The 21,172-nt window shown below is 40.9% G+C and overlaps 1 protein-coding gene across 5 annotated transcripts in view; it reads right to left on the reverse strand.

Annotated features, from left to right (window-relative positions):
• VGLL3 (vestigial like family member 3) overlaps positions 1-20,780 on the reverse strand; it is a gene marked incomplete at its 5' end in the record, with an annotated part of 32,892 nt that extends 12,112 nt beyond the window's left edge. For 3 of the 5 annotated variants that reach the window (XR_014316773.1, XM_082751891.1, XM_082751890.1), the window contains 3 exons: positions 5,698-6,198; positions 11,346-11,601; positions 20,685-20,780. Coding sequence is in view for 4 of the 5 variants with exons in the window: in XM_082751891.1 (XP_082608017.1) it covers positions 5,698-6,198; positions 11,346-11,601; positions 20,685-20,780 (853 nt within the window). Of the gene's footprint in view, positions 1-5,697; positions 6,199-11,345; positions 11,602-11,925; positions 12,048-20,486; positions 20,560-20,684 lie in introns of those variants that run through there. The other 2 variants (XM_082751892.1, XM_082751893.1) reach the window with 2 other exon arrangements.
• Positions 20,781-21,172: the final 392 nt, after the last annotated feature.

Below are 21,172 nucleotides of genomic sequence, written 5' to 3' on the forward strand. Positions count from 1 at the left end.
TTCAGCTTGCATTTGTTATGAGTTCTTCTAACATTTTCCTTTATAAAAAGTGAGGACTATCTAATAAATGTGGTGCTATGTTGTGGCTTTAGCATTATGGACTTGGAACCTGTGTTATAATCTGGGATTTCTCTACTCCAGAGGGATTCAATCTTCACTAGATTTACACCCAACAGGGTGGATACCTAAAATCCAGACAATAGAGGGGGAGGTGGAGATGAAACTTCCCAAAGATATTTATAGGGAAAGTAAAAAGGAGAGGTACAGGCGCATACTTTAAGAGGTAGCAAGGAACTTAAGCCTTACTGATTTAAAACCTGTCCCTTGATGTTTTGAGCCAAGAAAATTAAATTTCATGAAATGAAGGTTCACTTCCCAATATAAACCACTGCTATGTAGACAGCAATTCTGTTCTGTATCATGCTATATATTGTCCTGCTGTACCAAGACCAATGCACCAATTACCTAATCTTAATTTTAAGGCCAAATACACCACTAATATAAATAGGTGCAACTGTAACAGACTACAGTGGTGTTACGACTGCTGAAATTGCCTGTTTAGTAACCTGTGAGACTTAAAGACGTGCTGAGAATGGCTCACCCATTTCTATATCTGATCACACAGCATAACCCAAAGGAAGACTCATGTTTTTAGAAAGCCTTCCAACAGGCCTGATGGATTCAGATCCATCCACCAAATCTTTGACGCAGAAGTACAGTTATATCACTATTGATGACCAACATGTGAGAGCTGAGCTACAAAGCTATTAATAGTCATGTGAAAGATCACACCACATTGCTCCATCTGTGTGAGGACTCTCAAGCGGTGCCCAAACACTTGCATGTCCAGCTGCAACAAGGGAAAGCAGAGCACACCTCTTGGGTGGCTCTCTGCTCCTTTTCACATGTGCTTCCACCTATTTCTTTAAATTGAAAACAAAACAAACGAACAAACAAAAAAACACAGGACATCTGTCAACAAAAGCATGCCACACTTGCAGACTTTTTACTCAATGAGGATGCTTCCTTTTTATTTATGAGTTATGTGTTTTCCTGGCAGTATCACTCACAAGCAGAGACATAATAAACTACTGTTAGTTTCCTTCAAAGCTTCCTCAGAGTTAGTGATGACAATTTTTTGTTATTTTCCCCCTTCTATTTATTTTTTTAAAGCAAAGAAAAAATATATAATTAAGATAATAATAATAATAATAATAATAATAATAATAATAATAATAATAATAATAATAAAAAGGGGAGCCAGACAGTCAGACAGCAGAAACTTTTCAGAGTGCAAGGAAGCCATTTAAGTCTACCAGTGGAGCACTACAGGACACCAGATGCAACACAAGCTGATATAGATTCTCCCAATGCAAGAGAAATAGATTGAATGGTTCATACCAGTTTTAAAAAAAATATATTACACACACACCTGCTTAAGAGGATGTACACCTGACAGTAATGACCGGTAGAAGGTGAATAACCAGCTGACTAGACACCTTCCTACTTAAGTGTCTTTGCAAGAAACAGAAAAAAATGTAACAAGGAGGTTTAAGGTATAGCTATTAAGTTCAAACAGCCACAGAAAATAATCCAAAGAAATGAAAGTTGCCTTAGCTACAGAACTGAATGTGAAACACTTTCCATGCCTTTTCCTCATTATATTCCCATATCCTTTATGGCAAGACTATCTGCAGTTCTAACATGTAATCCAAGTGCAGCCCGGCTACTAACCAAGAGCAGTAGCTTGCAGTCTGCCGCTAGAACAAACATTTTCCCATTTGCAAAGACACCCTCGCTTGTGTTGTACAAGCCAGTAATTCCACAGCAGAGCTCTCCATCTCTGAGATGCCGATGTAGCTAACTGCCACACACACGGTATGCGGGTTATGTGGGAACATCTAAACCAGCCTGATGAAGTGTGACCGACTTGTAGCGTGTGTGAATGGAGACAACTCTACACAAGGCAGCAGACTGACCACTCAAATTCTGTATTCAATATGACCCCTTGATTTACAAGCATTTCCGAAGTAGACTTTCCATAGTTAGCCAGGACTAGAGAATATTGATTAATTCTCCTAAATATAAGGACAGACAGATGTGCACCTCAATTTTAAAACAAAATTACAGCCCTCAGATACACCAAAATCCTACTCTGCTTTTATTGTGCTGGGGTTACAGGAAACCTCTTCCAGGACATCTGTCCAACAGCAGACTACTAGCAGACTCCTACTAGCAGACTCCGCAGTAGCAGGGCAAGTTGCTCTGCTCTTCTACCCACAGGGCTGCCAGCTGGATCTGATTGACCACCTGAAGAGTGTCTGTGCCCACTGCTCTGCTCCCGAGGGCCCACGGGCAAGCTTGGATGGCTGGAACCACCAGCTCCAGTGGCAACAAGACAGCAGTTTCTCCCCGGTTTTAAGTGCTCAACTCAGCTGTCTCACCTTTAACATGAACGTGAGGATTTAGTCCCAACATTGTACAACTGTGGTTGCAGCAATGATCTACATATATGTGCTGTGAACTGCAGTCAGTGCTGTTAGAGGCTGACCTTGCTTTTTTTGGCATCAGTAGGACAAAGAATTAAAGCTCAATGCACAAACATGTTGTGCTTGGTGCTTGATATCAAACATATTGAGCTGGTCCATAGCTTGGGCATTTTGGCTTTGGAAAGGCACCATATAACAGCAGCCACAAATGTAACAAGTTGCAAGAGATTTTGATTTAGGCTTGCATTTTCTTTAATCCCACTTGTACTGACACAGAAGCATCTAAAAGGGTTAATTTGCAGCATACAGCATGAGGATTAAGCCACATTTAATGGGAATCAGGTAGCTAAATCCCTACTCATCCTACTAAAACAGCACCATGTAAGTTCAAACAGATGTGCATGACAGATTGATACTTTGTTAGCTCTGCAAACAGTGAGATGCTAATGTCCCATACAATCTGCTCTGAAACAAATTCACAAACTACACCCTGCATGCAAGGGGAGCCCTCTCTTAACCTTTGAAGTGGTTCAGCGTCATCCATTCAGAAGATGGAGTATTTGGCTTTGCATGGCTGAGATGCAACAATGTAGCTGGACGAGAGTAAGATTACCGCCAGCCTGCCCTGATCCCAACACTATCACTCCATCTAATTCAGCGTGAGGAATTTTGCAAATGTTTCTATAATTGCATGTGACAGTAGCACAAGAAATGTGACTCACAGTAAGAGGGGAAAAAAAAATCATCTGCATATCTGAAGGACTCTGAAAAGCATCCTCTATATGTGTTAGCTTTTTTCAAATAAATTAACTGAAGCTTATGTAATCTAATATATTGACAGCTCCAGATGCTGATGTCTTTTATTCTTCAGGGAGATGTGGTCAAAAATTTCCAGAACTGAAGATTTCTTGCCACTATGGCCTTACCCAACTCAGAGGAATCCTCTTACAAGAAGGTATGTTCTTCTCCAGGCCCTCTAGTTTTTATCCTCTCTGTTGAGATTGCCATCTTGCGCTAGCATTAAATGCAATAAAATTCTGTGTGTTGTGGAGACTTAAACAGTGAAAACCCTACCTCAGAGTGGACAGGGAACAAGAAAAGCTCTGACAGTGATGGTAAATGCTGGATATGATTCAGTGTGGTGCTTCAGCAGCTCCCTCCTCTACCCTGCAACACAACACACATTCCCTGGATGACTCCATTTGACATACATGCAAAACACTGGAGCAATTAACCTCCCTCTTTCCACTTAGGTCACACCTTGAATACCTGTAACCAAAGCATTTGTCTCAAATCCACCAGATGTGGAAAGGGAATCTCTCTGAATGAGATTTGCTGTCCTTCCCAGCAAGTCTCTGCTTGGAGATCATAAAAGAGGAGTGTGCAGGGTAAGCAAACTGATAATTGTAATGTCACAGGTTACCACTATGTGCTGTGACATTCATTGTTTGGTCCATTGTTTCCAAAGCCTTAGGTATCAAGCTGGGGCTGCCCAATAAGGTTGTGCTATTGTGTTTCAGAGCATGGCCATTTTCAATAGTCATAAACAAGAGAGATATTGGTCTGCTGAGATCTTCTGTTTCTATAAACTGGTCACACATAATTTTTCATCTTTCTTTTCAAACCCAGAGGAACTCACAGACTATAATCTATACATCAAGCACGTACCTGAAACAGTATACAAAACAGCTTGCTCAGTACAGAAACAACTTGCAGCCTAGGTGAGACTCGTACTGAAGCCATGTAGTGGTTCTTCCTGACAAACAATCCCTTATACAGTTTGCTGCTCTTTTGTCCCCCAAAAGGTAAGTCAAGTACAGAGTTCTGGAGCTGCACTGCTGGGGCTACTGTCAGACCAGTGGGCTCGTCCCCTCCATCACTTGCAATGACCATTTGCTCATGATTCAGAGAAAGCAACTTCCATTATGGAATTTGTCAGAAAGATAGAACTTACTATTGTGATTTTGTTAGGTTATTTCCTCATACATAAAAGCATAAAATGTAGTAATACATCTCATATCATCTGGTTGGCTGGAAGTGTTATTAATAAATATAAAATCATTCAGTATTAAAAATCCTATTCTTTTTCTTAATTTCTTGAAGGAGTATGTGGCATAGTACTTAGAAGAGGTTATAGGTTCCAAGTTGCTACTATGGGAAGAAAGAAATTTGCATTACGTTCACTATAATTGGGTTCTGGTTTCTATTATTCCATATTTAAGAAACAGCATTTTTTCCTCCACCAATTCTTTCTTCCCATACACACTAACCAAAGCAAGAAAGCAGTTCTTACACATGTAATCAGTTAGCTAGAGCTATCAGGAAGACATCCTCAAAAAAAACAGAGAAAAAGATACCTCAAGGAAAAGGGAAGAGAGATGCAAACCCAGTATTTCCTGAATAAAGTAACAAAAGGTGTTTCAGAAGTACTAACCTGCTGGTCAGATACACATCATGCAGAAAACAGAGACCATAACAGAGCACACGAGCACAGATGGACATTCTGGAAATAAGTCACCCATCACTTTGATATCAAATGGCTATAAACAGGGGGGGCTACCAGACTGCTCCTAATGCTGAGATGAGAGCCTTCAAGTCAAACCTTGCCTGTGATGCAACAGATGTAGTTTATGGAGGTTGTTCCATAGCTACAGATGGAGTAAAATGAATCTGATTCAGAGACCTCTGCCTAGCCCCTACAGCAATGGAGTATGATGGTGAGCACAGCTTAAACAGCATCTCTTCTTTATGTGACACCTGGATGCTACACAGGAAGGAAATGCTGCGCTTTTCCAGTTTACATGAGTAAGATGCAATCCTCATATACTGACAAGTTATTAGTTCAGTCCTCATTGGAGCTATATTTTGGTGAATGAAAACATGAATTGGCTGAATAAGCTGGAAGCTTCCACGTGAAAGTTTAATTAGCCATTTCCCACAAGATTTAAACCAAAAAACCGTGTATCATGTCACAACTCATTTGTCTTGAGTGGGACCAAGGGAGACAAGGGTCTTTCAGCAAAAGGCAGAGGGAGATGGATATTTCACAGCTCATCTGCTCTGAGAGCAATTTCAGGAGGGATTCCTACCTGGAAATTTATTTGGAGAAGGCTCTGAGAACAAACCCTACTTGAGCTGCAGGGAGTCCACTTCATTGCTTCAATTCTTTCTGCTAAAACAAGTCACAGACACAACTGAACCATCTTACCTGCGTCAAACCCAAAACTTGGCACAATGTCCACCGTTCCATGAAAGGCTCCAGCCCATGCTGAGGTAGCGCTGGTGACAGCAGCAGGATCCGTCTTAGTCACGTCACGCTGGGGAGCAGGAATCCTGGCTGCACGTACTGAAGGCATTAGCAGGGACCCGTACCGGGGGTCGCGGTGCGAACTGGGATGGTGATGGTGCATGTGTGGATGAGGGTGATGGCGATGCATGTATACGTCATGCATGTGTGCATACGAAGGGCTCACCTGAGATGCTAAAGGATAATGCCAGGATTCAGATGCAGCATGGGGAGGAGTTGGGGCAGTCTGATGAAGGCTGTGTCCTGGCCAGCTGCTGGGATCTGGTGTTGGGAAGGTGCCTGGTGCAGTAACAGGGAAATCAGGGTGTACTCCACTTAAGCATGGTGGTGGGGGAGGCTGATAAGAGCTGGTCCAAAATGAAGTTGGAAAACTGCTCCTTTGGCCTGAAATTGTTGAGTTTTCTGGAAGAGAAAAGAGAAATTAATTATGACTGAAGCTGAAAAACAACTTTAATGACAGAAATCCTAAAATGAATTTCTACTGTCAAATTTGTAATGCTGAACTCAAACTTCAAGTTACAAAATCATAGAATGGTTGAGGTTGGAGAGGAGTTTTTCAGACCAGCTAGTCCAACCTCAGGACTCAAAGCAGTGTCATCCAGGGCAGATTGTCTGGTACCACATTCAGTCAGATTTTAGCCAAAATCCAAACTTCATGACCTCCCTGGGCAACCTGTTCCAGTGTTTGATCACCCTCACAATAGAAAAAAAAAAAAATGTTTTCTTGCATTCAGATGGAATTTCCTGATTTCTAATTTGTGCTTATTACATCTTGTCCTGTCAACAAACACTGCTGACAAAACTCTGGCTCCCATATCTTCATTTTCTCACATCAGGTATTTACACACATTGATAAGACCCTGTGAGGAGACTTGTCTTTTTCAGGCTGAAGGATCACAGATCTCTCAGGATATTGACACAGAATAATGAGACATTAACTTCTGCTCCTGATCAGACCTGAACATATCATTTAGAAAATTCTCTTCAAATTAATTGCATGTTTTGATGGGATCATCTCTAATGCATCTTATGTTAGTTTATTATATCATGTTGCTCAGTATCCAATAGCATCAAGCAGATAAAGTCTCCTATGTAACTGAAAGAAGTTTTTGTCAGAAAAAAAGACTTGTTGCTTCTTACAGCTAGGGCTTGACTTATATTTAAATACATTCCAATACCTCTACATTATGAAATGACGTTCTAAAAATTCCTCTTTTGAAGAAGCGGTTAATGTTTTTGATGTGTAGGAAAGTATTGGCATCTTCTCTCGCATGTCCCCCTTGCCAACTCATGTTTGAAAGCACTGCCTCATGCAATATGCCTCTGCTTAAACATTTTTTTTTTTGGTCAAAGATGGAAAGAAAAATACAGGACTTTACCACTGATGAAAGACCAAAGTCATAAAAATAGCCTACAGAGTAATAAAGGCAAGGTAATTTAATATTTGACAAGGTGAGGAAACCTCTGTCCTTCATATAGCATTTATAAAAAATGTTTATATTATTTTTTCCTAAATGACTTTTTGTTTTGCTCTGTTTAGCAAGCAACTGGAATGAGACTTGGGTGAAGACATCCTTGAGAATGAACAGATTCTTCAGACACTCCTGCCTCTGAACTGTGCTTACACAAAAATATTTTGGAAACAAAAACTAAGAGAGTTTTCTGACTGCATCACTAAGACACTAATGTATCTATTTTAAAATCCTTTAAAATAACAGCATTTTTTCCACTCATCAGTTAGCTTTGGTTTAGGCAGTTCATTGAGCCTGAATGACTTCTGGTATTGGAAATAACTTCATAAATATTCTATGGACAAATGTAAAGAACTTATCTTTGTGCCAAACATTCTCAGAGGCTGCAAAAAACCTCCAACATGGCTTCCTTCAAAAGGCTGCTTCTTTTTTTAGCTTTGTATTTCTATTGTAATTCATACTAGAAGAGAGCTTCGAGTGCATAACAGAAGCTTCAGCACCCCTCTGAAATTGTTATTGTTCATTGTTTGTAAACTGTTCCTTGTTACAGGGGATTAGGCTGAGACACAGAGTGCACATGGCTTAGTGTTGGCAGCAGGGCTGTCAAAAAAAAACAACAAACTAAGCTTCTTCATGTCCAGTCTGTTATTTTCCTCACTGCCTAACAGAGAAACGCAGCTTGACAATGCATTGCCAGTATTCTGGAAAATTAATCACTGTAATGGAGAGTTTTTGAGAACTGTCTGGCTGTTATCAGCGTGGAAAAGCCCTAAATGCAAGCCATTTCACTTCACAAAAGTGCCGAAAACCACAGAGTATCTGCAGGACAAAATTAGTATCAGGAGAGAGTACTTAAAACCACTGGATCTGGCAATGTGAATTCAGTCCAGATTGCATATCAGTTTGCCTTTACCAATCATGCAATAGGTATAGGCCACAGAAAACACGTTTAGTCATCTCAATTTGTCAAACCTGTGCCCATTTCGCAAAAGCCATAACCACTGTCAGAAGCTGTCGTGGTTCAGCCACCACTGAGACATCAGTGAGCATAACTGCAGATGACAACCTCTTTGGCCAAGGTGAAATCATGTCACTGTTGATATAATGTCCATCCAGGTTACATGACCTTGCAAAAAAAACATCATCCAGTCTGAACGCTCACAGAGGATGCTACTAAATGTTGCGTGCAGCAACATCTTCAACAAGTACCATCTATGCTGAACCACAACCCACAACTACCACACATTTTCATTGTGTTTGAAGATTGTTCTTTCCCTTCTACCTTTACAACAGTGAGCACAGACAATTATTTTTACAAATATTGTCATGTTGGATGCCTGGCCTCTGTGAAACATGGCAATGGAGAAACAGCGATTTCAGCACTGTCCTTGAGAAAGAAAAGTATCTGAATAGCTTCCACAGGCTTTTGGGAGGGGGAAAGGGGTATTTAACTAAAATTGTCTGCCAAAAAAGATACTCAGTTACCACAATTTCCTACTTTAAGTACAGTGAGGCAGGGAGATGGCAACATCTCAGATACCACAAAGTGGTGACTAATGCAAATGTTAATGGTGGTTGGCCAACATGCACTGAAAACCTGCCAAAGCCCACATGCTATAAAGAAGACAATGTATGGAATTCTCTGTAGCGCAACATTACTTTACAGTTAAGGCAGGAGGGAAAAAAAAAATCCCTTTCAGTTGGGAAAAAACATGTTGATAAAAACTCCATAAAGGTAACATTAGTTTCAAGTGTAGGCCCTGCAAAAGATTTCATTTAGCATCCCTGTTACTCAAATTTGTTGTAGGAATCTATATTATATAAAAAGACAGTTTTTAAGTTCATTTCAACCTAAACTGATCAGACTGATCTGTATTTTCAATATACAGCAGATGATAAGTTTTATTTTCTGTACACAAGCAAAATCCCTCCTTCAAACAAACAAACAAAAAACCCCACAATATTAATGTAATGATGAAATTGCAATTTGTTTTTCCATCACAACACTAAAAAAAAGCAACTTAGATGAAAACAAAGCAAAACAAACAAACAAAACAACAACAACAACAACAAAAAACCTTGTCCTATCAGGAAAAGAAGAAATAATGCAATGAGCTAAATAGCCAGTACATTCCCGTAGAATTTATCACTTAAATCTATACTTTCTAAAACAGCTATTTGCAAATGCAAGATCTTTTTTTTTTCTAATTTATCTTTTAATAATTTATTGTCATTTTATTATTATTTTTTCAAAATATATCTTTCTATGAAATGTATTCTTAAAAGATATTCAAGCTAATTATATTTTACTTTAGACAACAGGATATAAATTCATTAACATTTGCTACAATAAAGCTCTTGTCAGGTTATCTTCTTTGGAGAAACAAACATGGTCATCTTTTGTAGTCTCCTATGCAGAAGCAAGCAGCTCTTCCCAGTAGCCTTCCTGAGTATTTTCATACTGCTCCAGCAGGTGCAGCAACAGCAGAGGGCATATCCCCTTACTTTATTCCTGGAACACTTTCAGAACACGCAGACCTCCATGTCCCACCGATGGCATGGGGCACCCCGGGTCAGGAAGCAGCCTGTTTGAAGAGCCCGTGTGCCAGGTCACCCTGGCCTGTCTACTACAGAGCCCTCTACAGAGAGTTGTGCAACTGGGGGGAGTCAGGGCAAAAGAGCTGGGAATTTCTGAGGCCAAAGAGAAGGACACAACCCTTACTTCATGATATGTCTCAAGCTCAGTGAAGAGGGTCTGCTGTAGGCACGTGTCTCTAGTGACTGCCTTGATCCCATCTCTAAAACATTTGCAGCATGTCTGGGCCGTTTATAAATGTTCCAGTCTTCTTTTTTTTGTAAGCATAGATTCAATCCTGCTCTCAGTCAAGTCAATGGAAAATTTCCCATTAACATTAATGGTCCCAGCTCAAGCCATAAATTCCTCTAGCTCCCTAGCCATTTGTGCTGACCTTTGCTTAAACTTCCTCAGATTTGTCATCATCCTTCTGGAAAGCAAGACCTTCTGCGCTATTTTTCTCTTCACAGTGGTTTCCAAAAATCCTCTTTTTATTATCTGTGACTTTCATTAATATACTCTCACCGTAGCATCACTGATTATGAATACCACCAGTCCTACAAGGATCCTCATAGTATCTCTCCCACTAAACCTGATGCAAGATCATTAATCACTGTTCTTAGTTCACTGTCCCTTTGACAGTCCACGTAAAGAAAAGATCAGAAGCAATGCATTTGTGAATCTGAAAAACTACATAGACTCTCACATTCAACAAAACAGAAATAATGTCTTAAAGGCAGGCTTTCTACAGCCACCAGTTTAAAAATCTGACCCATAAAATCTACCTAGTTCGTCTGGCAAGATCTGTCCTTCATTACATTGATAATCCTTACGCCCATTATGAGGCAAGAGTGTATGCTGCCGTTCAAACACTTTACAGCATTGACCACTGAACTTTCTACTTCCTGCTTCAGAGCACAGCCACCCCCATTTTACATGCAGGAAGTCAGTAACGATGTCTGTCTCTCTCCTGTGAGCTCTCCTTACAGGCAGGCTCCAGCCACGTGGGCCAGGGCCAGGACCCATTCCAGCTTGTGTTGGCTCCTCCCTACCTGGAAAGCAGCCGTATACAAATCTTAATCACCTGGCAAAGTCACCCAAGAAGGCTGCGTGGGTCTTCTCACTTCCAAGACCAGCATCCCAAACAGCTTTGCTCTTGCCTTACAGGCCAAGTTTCACACTTAGAGCTTAAAAATAAGCCTCAAATCTTGCAGCAGACTTTTTTGAAGCCACATGAGCTCTGCCCTGCTCCTTCCAGGCCTTGGCGGAGCTGCAGCTATGGGAAGAGTGGGAGATGACTGTTTTTTCCACGCCTTTGGCACCTTTTTTCCCCATTAGTACACCAGACCACTCAACCCCAAGCCGCTCCTCATTTCTTTCATATTTGGGGTGATTTTTCCACCTTCACAAGGGAGCAAAATTTCAGCTGCAATGCAATATTTGTTACAATGACATAGACCAAGTAAGCTACACCACAGACAGCAGGTTACCTCCCTTCTTACCTCTCCACAATGGACTTAGCCCTGCCTTGCTCTTGGTGAGGGCAGTTTCTGGGTTGAAGCTACTGGCTTGGCTCAAAGCTCTTGAGAAGTGTTCATCCACTACTGAACCAATGTCTCCCTGGAAGTAAGTGAAAAGGACGCAGCGAGAGTTAAGGTACTCCATCTCGGCAGGCTGGTCTTTCTCATCCTCCTCTTGCTTGCTGGGAAGGGTCACTTCCAGAGACTCCTGCATCTTGTTGTATACAGCTAATTTCTTCTGGGATTAAAAACAAAACAAACAAGAGATGTATCACTAAAAGCATTCAGTGCAAGCTCAACATCTGGTTTCCTTAAAGAAAAATAACTGAATGCATTGAATATTCATTTCTGTTCATTGCACTTGGAAGACAGAGGTATTTTGCACCGACATTTTACAGAAAAGAGATTACCAAAACTCTGCTTAGAGTTTTGTTTCCCCCCACACAGATGGACCTGCTCCTCAAACACATTTCACATCCGCAGGTAATTTAACAGCAACGGTTTGCACCCAATACCTTCAAAAAGAACACAGGTAGACTGACAATTTACTGCTGACTCCCACCTGGAAAGGATATTCCCATCAGTGAGGGCTGCAGCTCCAGCTTGTACAGCCCTGCAGAAGGGTGGCCACTTACTAAACTTCTGTATTTCACCCTTTTGGCTGAACATCCACCCAGCTTTGCTCTCCTGGGTGAGAGGACAGGAACAGTTAGAGAACTTGATTCTTGAAAAGTCTTCCACCACATTCCCAAAGTCCACAAAATGCATAAATTCTCATTTAGGGCAAGGAAAGGTGTTTTTTGTTTGTTTTTATCATGAAGATCTACACATTCGGGTGGTGAAAGGGTTCTTTTGGGGGTAGGTTTTATTTTGTTGTTGTTTTGTTTTATTATTTGTTATTAAATGCCAGCTTCTGGAGTAAAGAATAAAAATTCAAGTCTTCAGAAATTAAGCATGTGATCTGGGGGAAGAGGGGAATTGACAAGTCTGCAAACACATGCAAAAAAAAAAAAAAAAAAAAAAAAAAAAACACACAGAGAAGCATTAAAAAAATAAAGCCAGCAAAGCCATCTGTGAACAGCTATTTCAGAATCTTCTCTCTCTCTCAAATCAAACCTAAATGTCAAAATAAATGTGTGTGAAGATCCATTTTGCATGGAACATATTTTTCAGATGTTCCACTTTACAACTGTTTTCACAGAAAAAAGCTCCCCACAACAGTCAAGCTGCAGGAATCATAGCTTTTAGCCATTTCCACAGCTGACTTTACACACAAGCAGCTTTAGGAACCCAAAAACAACTACAGCACATATGCAGAAGTATTTCATAGCTTTTCTATAGAATTACAGCTTGACTTGTCTTTTATGGTTTGCTTGGCAACACTTTAGCGCCATCAGAATCTCTTTAAGTTTACGGCTTTTTTCTCTTTTTCCAAAGTTGTTCTATAGAGCAAGTTAAACAACTACACAGTCTATAAAGTTCCAGTTATACAATAAATACGCTTGTCAGATTTAGAAATAATTGGAAGTCGTTCTCCAATCTTGTACACCAAAAATGTACTTACATTCTATGCTTTCTAAAATCCCATAAGCAGATACAAATTGTCTTATTGTAACACAACATAGAAACTCCAGAACTAATTCTTAATTATGAGTGATTACTAAAAAAATTAATTGTAAGAAAGAGATACTTACAAATGAAATTAAAACCTACAATAAATACTACAAGCTCAGAGCAATTAAGTGATGCATCAGACATTCTGGTAGCTTAACTGAAGAACATACACCAGCTCAGTAATACCTTTAATTCTGACACTGTTGCACAAACTGTAACAAGGGATGCAAGGAATTTTATTTTGCAGTTTGGGAGATCTAAACAAGTCAAAGTTAAATTCTAGTAAGTCTGTGCTTCACAAAGCACGTGGCTCTGCTTAGTACAGTGTCACTTATTTAGACATACAGCTTTATTTCACAAGATGTTAAAAACAAACAAACAAACAAACAAAACAAAAAAAAAAAAACAGCAAGTTAAAACAATAAATAGTTTTTCTAGAACCTAAGTGCTAAAATGAAAGGTAGTCTGAAGCTATCAAAGTAACTTTTGCAAGTGTTGAATTTGAGGTGACCCATACTTTTTTGTAAATGCTTTGTGCTTTCTCTAAACAAACTAAAAATCTCTTTAACATTTGTTCCTGAAAAATTAAGATATAACTCTCAGTGAGCTTCATGGTTTTGTCTAAATAATCTCTGAAGGATGAGATGTCAATAGGACAGAAATAGTTTTAACAATATCACATATATAGTAGAAGTGCATATGAAAAATATATAACATATCTACTTAAATGACTTAATGATGTTCAAAAATGCACCACAATCCAGATCCTCTTAAAAAAAAAATGCAAGACAAGAGGCTGGGAACCACTTTTTAATTACATTATGCATTTATTTAAGTATATAGAAAGCATAAAAGAGGTACTTTAAAGGTGTCTAAATAGATATTGATATATTACAACATCTCAGATACTGTATATAAGCTAGACCCTTAATATATACAACACACTTTAAAAGTTGATTTCTGTGATTATAGGTACACTATTTGTATTTATGCTGCAAGTATACAAATACATACACAAGCATGCAATTATATACAGAAACACATAATTTAATATAGCCCCTGGCTTGACTTGGTTATCAGGAAGGAAGTCTTTCAATGTTCCTATATAGAGACTAGAGCTCAGGAAATTAAAACTTATCTCCAGAGTCGCTTCTCTGTGCAGGAATGTTCCCCCTTCTACAGCTTAAGAATCTAATTCATTTTCCATTTCAACTCTCTTTCCTCCCCTCCAGTCCATGGGTAGTCATTACAAGACATTCCAAGTACTTGCTCTGTTTTTGAAAACAATGAATCTAATTTATTTATTTTTTTTAATGTCAAAAAAGATGGCAGTACTGATGGACAGGTACAACAGCTTGTGTAAAGTTATTTATAGTGAAAAATTATATTTTGTGGTGAACTTTTTGCAAAGAATGAGAATTCTTAATTAAAAGATATTTCAAAACCACATCAAGCCTGCAATCAGATACAGATCTACTTAGTTTGTATTTCAGGCTGAAATTATCAGCCAATTTTTTGCCTGTGATTACAGGGCCCTTTAAATATGAAGTTACAGTGAGATAAAGTGAATTTTCCTTGCATGCAGCTTACATACATCCTTAATTTTTATTATAGGATATATAATATGTAAAAGTTTTTTTTCTCTCCCTAACTCTCTTGTGATACCTCTGCCTACATGCAAATTCTGCATCACCCATTCTGACCTTAATAGCAATCTTTTCACAGCATTTCTATCTCCACTTGTGTGACAGGAAAAGTACCAACTTTTTCCATCAACTGCTAAGTGAATTTGTCCCACTCTCATGAGAGAAGAAAAATAATACAAAAGGGGGGAAAAAAAAAAAAAAAAAAAAAAAAAAACACATCAGGTTAGGTTTCTGATAACTAGTCTGGGCTAGCCCACTTTCCCTTGTACTTCTTTCATGCAAACAGTTCTGGCATATATTTAAGCAGTCAACAGTATCTGTAACGTCTTTATAAAATGTTAATGCCGAACAAACTCTGCATATGTCTTGCCTTTTTTCAGTTCTATAATGCTTTCATGTATTCATTAATTATACCTCTCTCTTCACTAAAACCTAGAGACTGAGATTAAGCAGCATCTGAAAATAAAAAACAAAACAAGCACAGAAAATCTCATTTTGGCCAAGACTCAGAATATAGAATCTAAGCCATCTTAGTATTTTGGAAAATAGATAAAGAAATGGGAAATCCAGTGCCTATATCATCTGATCCCATCTTCAATAACAGACACAAGTCTATGGCACAAGAAGGAATGGTAGGACCTCTGGGTAAATAATGCTGTACAGCGTGGGCTGTATTCAGCTTAAACCGACACTAATTTTGTTGTTTTATATATTTACAAAGAGGTTCTTTCAAAGAAAATTTCAACTCTTACTAAAAGTATCCCTTAAAAAAAAAAAAAAAAAAAAAAAAAAAAAAAAAAAAAAGCTAAAGGTCAAAAGTAGATTGGGAATACAGAAATATTAAAGAGAGGGTTCACGCTGAATAAGCATCCTCCACTCTTTTGGAGGAAAACAGACCACTTGGGTCTTTTACACCAAGAAAGCACGTGGTCCAAAATCTCACACAAAACCCCTGTCTCGATGATTCCTGTTATTTTCCAACATACCCTACCCAGAACCAAGGAAAACTGTTCTCATGCAGTGAAACTGGCCACATGAAAGCCAATGGCAAAAGTCCAATTGACTTCAAGGGTCCCGGATCTCAGCCGGGGTGTCTGGTAAAAATGTCACAGCATTCCTTTTCACAAACTGAAAAAAAATTCACTTCCAGCTGAAAGTAGCCACGAGGCAGCAAAACATAGAAACTAACAAACACAGCTGAGGCTGGAAAAATTTTAGTGTAGCCGAGTTTGAATTGAAAATTTAAACCGGCTCTTATTTTACATATAAGCTGGTTGTCTGATCCTACAACTTATTATCTCCGTACATGCCATCATGCAGCATATGGTCCTGTATGCTCCCAAGCATGAAAGTCTGGTGTGCCTGTGGCCACCTGTTACAGATTTTCCATTATGAGAGAAAGAACAGGAACCAAAAATAAAGAATAACTACACTGAGGAAACACTATATGACCCTATCCTGAGAAAAAAGCTGTCATTCGACATAAGCTTCTGAGAAGGAATTTCAGTAACAAACCCTAGGCAAATCACGGACAGTCCTGCATTTGTGGAGCTGCCTGCCAAGCAGGCTCCTATTGATAACACTGAAAGTATTCAAGGAAGAAGACAATTTCAAGCAATCATGACATGGAATGCTGGGCCTGAAAGCAACATTTACTGCATGCCTTGAAAATAGGAAATGGTAACTTCTCCCCTTGCAAAGAGCAAGCCGATAGCAAAGCCACACTTTCTTTCAGGTGATCCATTGGGTTTGCAGCAGTAGAGCCTGGTGGCCGTGCAGTGTTCAGTTGATGGAGACAAGTAGTGGAAGACTAGATTTATACATCTTCTGCAGTACATCTGAACAAGGCTGTGCCATTAAAGCTCTATTTTCATGTGTATAAAGGAAGGTCAAATTGTTTGGTCCCATCAGAACAAGACAGTAAAGCAAGCCATATTTTTGAAATCAGTAGGGTTTCATGGGGTTAAAAAACAGACAAACAAAAACAAATATGCCCGTACACAGAGCAAGACTTAATCCAGGTTTTACATCCCATAATTTTGAAAGTAGCCTTTGAAGCTGTTTAGTGTTTTGTGAAGTCAGCAGCGGGGGACCTATCAGACTTCAGAAAAAAACTTGAGGAACCATCCAAACTACAAAAATGAAATGTGAAGCTACCTTCTGCTACTATCTGGTGTGTCAGGTTCCACGGACTGTCACGCACATCCAGCATCAGTAATATACGCCCATACTCAAGGGTGCAAACAGGCGATACAAATAACTTTACCGGAAAACTGATTTACAGCCTGTGAACGAGGGTTTAGCTACGGCCAGCTGACACAACGGTACACACGGCTTGTCCTTGTCTGCAACGCTGTTCGTCTGGAAGGAAGAGTTGAGTTAGTGACCTAATTTGCTAATGGAGACAAGCCCTTATCTGGAAAAAGTCTGTCTACAGTCCTGCCAGCAGAAAGTCTAACTTGAGCATATCACAACTCTTTATGCAAGACTGATTTAGCAAGGACGGTGTTTGGCTTAGCTCTCTACATCTACATACCATGGAGATGTTCCAAAACTACCATTTACTGTAACTTCCCATTTAAAAGGTCTTAAACTCAGCTGTTAGTGAGCCAGGGTGAATCCTACCTTAGCCTCAGCCCTGCAGCTTGCTGTCCCTAGACAACAGGGTATGGCAAGCTGTCACTGCGTGTCTTGTATGCCAAGAATAAAACAGGATTCTTCACCGATTATGTTTCCAGTCTCTTTGAATGAGCAGCTCTGTTACACCCATTCCTCACCCAATACATAAGAAATCCAAAACTTACTACAGCAGCTTCAGAGCTCCTTAGAAAAGTGTATGGTGAAGAGAGTTTTTATTGCACCATTCCAGAGAGCTTTACACTCGGGCCAGCACAGCTCCTTACCATACACAAGAATGTACTTATTGTAACACCATCACACATTCGTTCTGTATTTTGGCAAAGGAACATGGAAACCCCAATTTATCTATAGAAAAAGGGCTGCATCCACTTTTCATTAGTTCCTTCTGGCATCACGTAAGCATCTATATATCCATACTTCTCTTACTTCCTGCCAGCAATGTCCCTGGACTTCAGCAATCTCAAAGATCTAAGGTGCTAAGCCTCCACTCCCATTAACATTCAATAGGAATTCAGGCTTCAATCCATTAAGCACTTAAAAAAAAAAAAAAAAATCTAAATTAATTTGCCAGCAAGTCCTTTCTTGGCTGTGAATTGTTTAAAGCTGAGGTTCCAAAAACTCTGTATCGCTGTGCAAGGAAAAATCATCTTCGTGCTTATTTAGTGGAGCAACAACTACATTTACAGAAATGTGGGAATAACTTTTGAGTGGGGTAACTTTAAGAAGGCACAATGGAGCACCCTCTAAGGAGAAAACAAACAACAAAAAAGCTCAGTTCTGCACACTCCGGCTGCATGCTAATCCATCCTTTAAAGCAATCCAAGACCTGCTGTGTAAAAAGGAGACCATCGTTCAGACCCCACTGAGCGTAGAGCAGTGACACAGTACCAGCTGCTTGTCGGAAACACTTCTCCTGACTTGCGTATGCAGCATGCAACCTACAGAAAGGTGAGAAGATGACCTCTCCAGAGAAATGCTGTAGTGTAGAACTTGAGCCTAAATAGCTGCAACAGCAGTTCCACTGCTGAAGAGCTTGCTTTGCTCTTCAAGAGATAAAAAACTGATACCAAAATCTGGCATAACCAATTACATCTCTGACAGGTTTATTACAAGTACCTGCAAGGATGCACAAGCTTTAGTTAGAATAATGCACCTCAAGCTCCCTGAAATTAAAAGGAAAGGCTGAGGTGCTCTTTCTTTCAGGAGACAAACCATTTTACTGGGTACTAGAAGACAACAGTATTGTACGATGGCACAGAAAAACACCTCAAGGGAGTCCTTGGATATTTTAAGGGTGAGCTCCACTTTGTCAGCTCCAATTCAGAGCTTTATTTTAAAGATGCCCCACTAACACATCTTCCCTCACTGTTATTTTTAAACCACAGTTTTAATTCCGGCAAAGGAGAACATTCTTTAAAATGGTCATCATCCTTATGAAGAGCGCAGGAGCATTTTACATGTTGAACACATGTGTAAGAAGAAACAAAAACCTGGCAACAGACTCTTCTTCCTTCTTTCTTAGGCTCTTTACTACTTGATTAAATGTTCTTGACAGGATGATTTTGAAGAAACAGAGACTTGCAAAATGTCATGTGTTACCCGAGCGCTAAATCATTCCACTCCAACTAGAGATACATCAAGAGTTCATCCTGTGTTTATTTCTTTTTTTTTCCTTTTTTTTTTTTTAATAAAAAGTGTTGGATTAAAAGAGAATACCTAAACACCTCTGAAGCCCGCAGCTGCTAGAGGCAGTGGGCACAACACTTAGTTCAGCACGAACAGCTCGGTTTTGCAGCCTGACACTTGACTAGTTTGTGAAGACCCTTCAGCTCCAAACATTTCAGGAAAACTGGCGCAAGCAGGATTAACTAAAACAAACTGTCAATAATGTGTAGGATAGCAAGGTTGAGAATGCTTTTTTGGTGGTAACAGGATATATTGTACTGGCCATGACTCATATGCTGTATTGGCTCAACAGAGCTATGTTTCTTGCCTTGAATATCTACCTCCACATTTCATAAATAGCATAAGCCACAGGAACTCAGTTTATTTAAAATGAAATTTTAAGAAACTTTGGCTTTCATTAGGGTGCCTCTGGGACATTTCAGATGTGGTGCTGCTTACAGCTGATGGAGAAACTTCTTGAGTCTCTTTAAAAACAAAAAGCAACTGCACGGGAGTGTGACACAGCCGTTAGTGATCACTAGATAGATTTTCACATACTAGGTGCTCCACACTCCAGTGCTGGAAAAGAAATACAGCCAACTGCCTACAAAGTTAAGTGCTAAAAAGTCCACCTAAGTTTCAATCTAAGTTTTCTACTTCTGGGTCTCTTAGTCAAGTTGTTTGAGATTATTTATTTATTTTCCCTCCAACTCAGGCAGGCTAGTAAGTGGAGCTCCGGATACTAAAATATAAAGTTCATGACTAACAACCACTGAATAAGGTGAGGGTTCTGCGAGCCATGACCTAGATTGGAGAAGAAATAACAATGCAGGCACGCTGCAGCAGACTAAACTCATGAGTTTTCCAGAGCCCATGTTTACAGTGAACAACATGAGTGACCTGGAAAAGTCAGCTTCGGTATCATTTCTGCAAAAGCTCTTTTCCCAACAATAAAGAAAAAAACAATAACAAGTGATAGGAATTTTAATGTTTTAGCCCATATTCGTGTCTCCAAGGCAAGTTGATATTAGGGGTCACTTCCCATGTACAGAGAAAACAATCTTCGTGGATAATAATGATAAAACCTTATGGAATGCAGCAACAACCAAAAAATGTATTCTCAGATGACTACATTAGGGCCAAGTCAATATTAGTCCCACTTCACCCACGCACTGCATAGTCTAAAAATGCTGTCAGCCTGATAAGAATTTCCTGATTCACTTTTTTTTTTTTTTCCCCTCTCTTCCAAATACATCTGATCACCAAATTCAGTTGGAAACTCGCCGGAGCCGCTCTTCCAGGAGAGCCGGGCTGTGCGGCTGGCGAGGCGCGCCCGCTCCGCGGGGAGAAGCACAGGGAGCAGCGCGGGTCCCCTCCCGTGTGCGCTCCTGCGGAGCGCACCGCACCGCACCGCACGGGCGAGCGGGGAGGATGAGGGGGGAGAAGAAGGCAAGAAGCAACTTTTTCCCCCGTCTCGCCCCACTCCAGCCGAGCAAGTCAAATATAAGAATTTGGATTATTTATTTATTTATTTATTTATTTATTTTTAAAGTCTTACCAGGCTCCGTTGCTCTGGGACACCCTCACCAACTCCCCGCATCTCCGAATCAACCCGGGGGCTGCACGGCGCATCGCTGGCTGGCCGGGACGGAGGTCTCCGCCCCGGCCAGTCAGCGATGCGCCGTGCAGCCCGCCGAGGGGGGTCCCTCCGCAAGGCTCCCCCCCTTCCCCTCCATCACCCAACCCCACCGCTCACCTGCGGACAGCCCGCTGCGGCTCCGGGCAGATAGCGGGGCGCCCCGCACGCCGCCGGGGGGGCGGGCTGCTGCATGGCCACGTCCGAGCAGCTCATGGCCGCGGCCGCGGCCGCCCCGCGCCGCCGCCGCCACCGCCTTCTTCCCCCTCCTCCTCCTCCTCCTCCTCCTCTTCCTCCTCCGCGCAGGGCGGCCGCGGCGGGGCGCCGCGCAGCGCCGGCTGCCAGCGCATCTTCGGCGCCCGCCGCGCTCCGCGCCCGCACTTATAGCGCGGCGGCTCCGCGGAGCGGCCGCGGAGGGCGGGGGAAGGAGGCCGCGCCCCCGGCCCCCCTTCTTCACTCTCCCCCCCCCCTCCGCCCCCCATACAGCTCCGCGGGCGCGGAAGCACCTGCGCATCCTTTATAAGCCCTCCCTCCCCCAAACCTGGCGCTGTGCAGAGGGTGGGTGGTAATTAATAACTGATGAATAGATGCTCATTACTACTTTATTA

Source organism: Aythya marila, assembly GCF_965140915.1.
Source record: "Aythya marila genome assembly, chromosome: 1".
In the NCBI taxonomy this organism is placed as follows: Eukaryota; Metazoa; Chordata; class Aves; order Anseriformes; family Anatidae; genus Aythya; species Aythya marila.